This window comes from Austrofundulus limnaeus, unplaced genomic scaffold (assembly GCF_001266775.1).
Source record: "Austrofundulus limnaeus strain Quisiro unplaced genomic scaffold, Austrofundulus_limnaeus-1.0 Scaffold220, whole genome shotgun sequence".
NCBI lineage: Eukaryota > Metazoa > Chordata > Actinopteri > Cyprinodontiformes > Rivulidae > Austrofundulus > Austrofundulus limnaeus.
In genome coordinates this window covers 766,894-770,004 of record NW_013952622.1, presented here as the reverse complement: position 1 = coordinate 770,004, position 3,111 = coordinate 766,894, and the positions used below count along the sequence as shown (strand labels likewise).

Below are 3,111 nucleotides of genomic sequence, written 5' to 3'. Positions count from 1 at the left end.
AAAAAAATCGGATATGAGTCAGATGGGTCAAAAAAATCGGATTTGGGTCGGATTTGCCTGCAGTGTGAACGTAACCCAAGACGACACCTAACAATGGATCAACAGTACCCTGCCATTGGGATGCTTCAAACAGGACGTTCTCAGACGGATGTGGCCACTGAGCTTAGAGTGTCACAGAGTGTCATCAGCAGGTTTCAACAGAGAGACCGAGGGACTGGAAGAATCACAGAAAGGTGTAGAAGTGGACGTCCTTTGGCCACATCCCATGCTGATGACCGCTACATTGTGAACAATGCCCTGAGAAACCGGATGATGAATGCCACTCAACTCCAGGCATGGTTAAGGGAGGTGAGAGGCACCCATGTGTCACATCAGACTATTCGAAACTGGTTACATCAGCGTGGTCTGCATGCTAGACGACCTGCAAGGGTACCTGACCCCACCACCAGGCACAGGTGTCATCATCTTGCATGGGCCAGGGAGCATTTACGCTGGACGAGGGACCAGTGGGCCTCAGCACTATTCTCTGATGAAAGTCGATTCATGTTGAGCAGAAATGATGGCTGCCAGTGATGTTGGAGACGTCAAGGAGAGCGCTATGCATCAGCCACTGTTGTCACCAGATAAGCTTTTGGTGGTGGCGGTGTTACAGTGTGGGCAGGTGTCTCCAGTCGGTACAGAACTGCCCTACACTTTGTGAATGGTACAGTGACAAGCCCATACTACCTGAATAACATCATTAATCCAGTGACTGTGCCCCTACATGAACAACACAGGTCTGATTTCATCTTCATGGACAACAATGCTCCAGTTCATTGAGGTCGCATCATCAGGGAACAGCTATTGGAGACTGGTGTACCTCAAATGGACTGGCCTGCACTTTCTCCAGACCTGAACCCTATTGAAAACCTGTGGGATCAGCTGAGTCGCCTTGTAGAGGCTCGAAACTCTGCACCCCAGAACCTCAATGACCTGAGGGCTGCCCTTCAAAAAGAGTGGGATGCCATGCTCCAGCAGACAATAAGTCGACTTCTGAACAGCATGAGACGTCGTTGTCAAGCTGTAATTGATGCTCAAGGGCACGACGAGTTATTGAGAGGTTGAAATTTTTTATTGTGGTGTACCCACCATTGTTGTTAATTGTTGTTGATTTTTGTTTGAATAAATTGTTTGAGATGAGGAAATCACCAGTGCATTCTTTTTCTTAAATGTCCTATTTTCATGATATGATATTACTGTAGCGTGAACTTTTTACATTTTCCATAAAATTCACCTGAAAGCCAAATATCCCTAACTTTTTGTGGGTAGTATATTTAATTGTGCTTTGATATCTGTGGTTTTAGGATTTGATAATGTCTGTGTGCTGATGCCATTCTTGGCCAGGTCTCTGTTAAAAGAGAGATTTTCAATCTCATTGAGATCTACCTGGTTAAATAAAGGTTTAATAATGAAAAATATACTTTTTTTTCTTTTTTTACCTTGACATGGATCTGGTTGCGCAGCACGGCGGCACGGAGGATCATAGCTTTAGCTCGTCTCTGGAATTCTTTGCCCATGTGGAGAGACTTCTCAAATGTGGTGCTCCTCTGGTCCACATCTCTTGCATATAGGATCTGCAGACACACAAGACCGCTTGTTCACCAACATTTACATAGAAGAAACGCTGCTGGCTGCTTTGTTCAGAGGGTTTTCTACCTTGCTGTGGGAGTCGATCCGTGCATTGACGAGCCCCTCCAGAATCAGCTGCGTCAGCTCGTCTTCCAGGGCTGAGACTGTGGTGTTGAAAGCCTGAGCCATCTTTGTCATGTCAGCCGAGACATACGGGCTGAAATACTGAACACAWCAATCACACAAACAGCAGGGTTAGAAAACAACACAAGGAAAGGACCAAACATAACAAATAATAACCTGTTTCTCCAAACTAATTATAACTGATAAACTGACTTTAAAGATTATTTCCTTACTCATCTAACAAGGATTTGTTAGACGAGTAAGGAAATATACACCTTTTTAAAATAAACATATTCCGGACTAAATACAAGTTTGCAACATAAATAAGCTTAAAGTGAATCTTATGTGTCTTGTCTTATTTTCAATTGTTTATATTTGTTTAACCATTCCTATAACTACAGTGTTGTGTGCAGCTCTTTTACCATCAGCASTTTTTAAATAAATGTGTTTTATAAACACATTTGAGTAGATCTGAAYTGTCTACAAACATATTGGCAACAAAGGAAGAAATCCTGAAGATTTTTATCATTTTTTTATTTCTCATCATGCCTCACCTGACAACATGCATCTGATTAGTATTTGTCTTAGTACTGGTAAGTACTTGCTTTGAAAARGTGCTATAGGTTCATCCCTAACTGAAGTAAAGATTCAAAGCAATATACTTTAGTTTTTAATAATATGGGTTTTATAATGTGTGATTGTATTGAGTTATAAATATCTGGATTTTATCATCTTAAAATCTTGATATCCATCTTTAAAACTGCATGAAGAGGCTGTMAGGTGATTGAATAACTATAATTAATATCATGTAGGTAAATCTGAGCTCCAAACAATAAATCAGTGCAAAGCGTTCACTGCTTCCTGTGAGAAGCAGATTGAGGAAGTGCAGAGCAGCACAAACATCTGAACGTGTCTCACCTGAATGAGAGCTCTGTTTCTGATCTGACTGTACAGAGTTCTGATGTGTGGAGCCAAGTACATGTCCAACAACAGATTGTCCTGGAAGAAACGCACAATGCAACCTGGTTAACATTCTTCTATATCATATCATATCATATCATATCATATCATATCATATCATATCATATCATATCATATCATATATCATACAGTGGGGAAAATAAGTATTTAGTCAGTCACCAATTGTGCAAGTTCTCCCACTTAAAAAGATAAGAGAGTCCTGTAATTGACACCATAGGTAGACCTCAACTATGAGAGACAAAATGTGAAAAAAAAAATTGAGAAAATCATTTTGTCTGACTTTTAAAGAATTTTTTTTGCAAATAATGGTGGAAAATAAGTATTTGGTCAATAACAAAAGTTCATCTCAATACTTTGTTGTATAACCTTTGTTGGCAATGACAGAGGTCAAACGTTTTC

The 3,111-nt window shown here is 40.4% G+C and overlaps 1 protein-coding gene across 1 annotated transcript in view; it reads right to left on the bottom strand.

The window, feature by feature from the left end:
- Nucleotides 1-3,111, bottom strand: part of gps1 (G protein pathway suppressor 1) — a gene marked incomplete at its 5' end in the record, with an annotated part of 16,248 nt that overhangs the window by 2,516 nt on the left and 10,621 nt on the right. Inside the window, 3 exon segments of the mRNA XM_014019417.1 lie at nt 1,479-1,613; nt 1,696-1,833; nt 2,650-2,730. Coding sequence (XP_013874871.1) covers nt 1,479-1,613; nt 1,696-1,833; nt 2,650-2,730 — 354 coding nt within the window.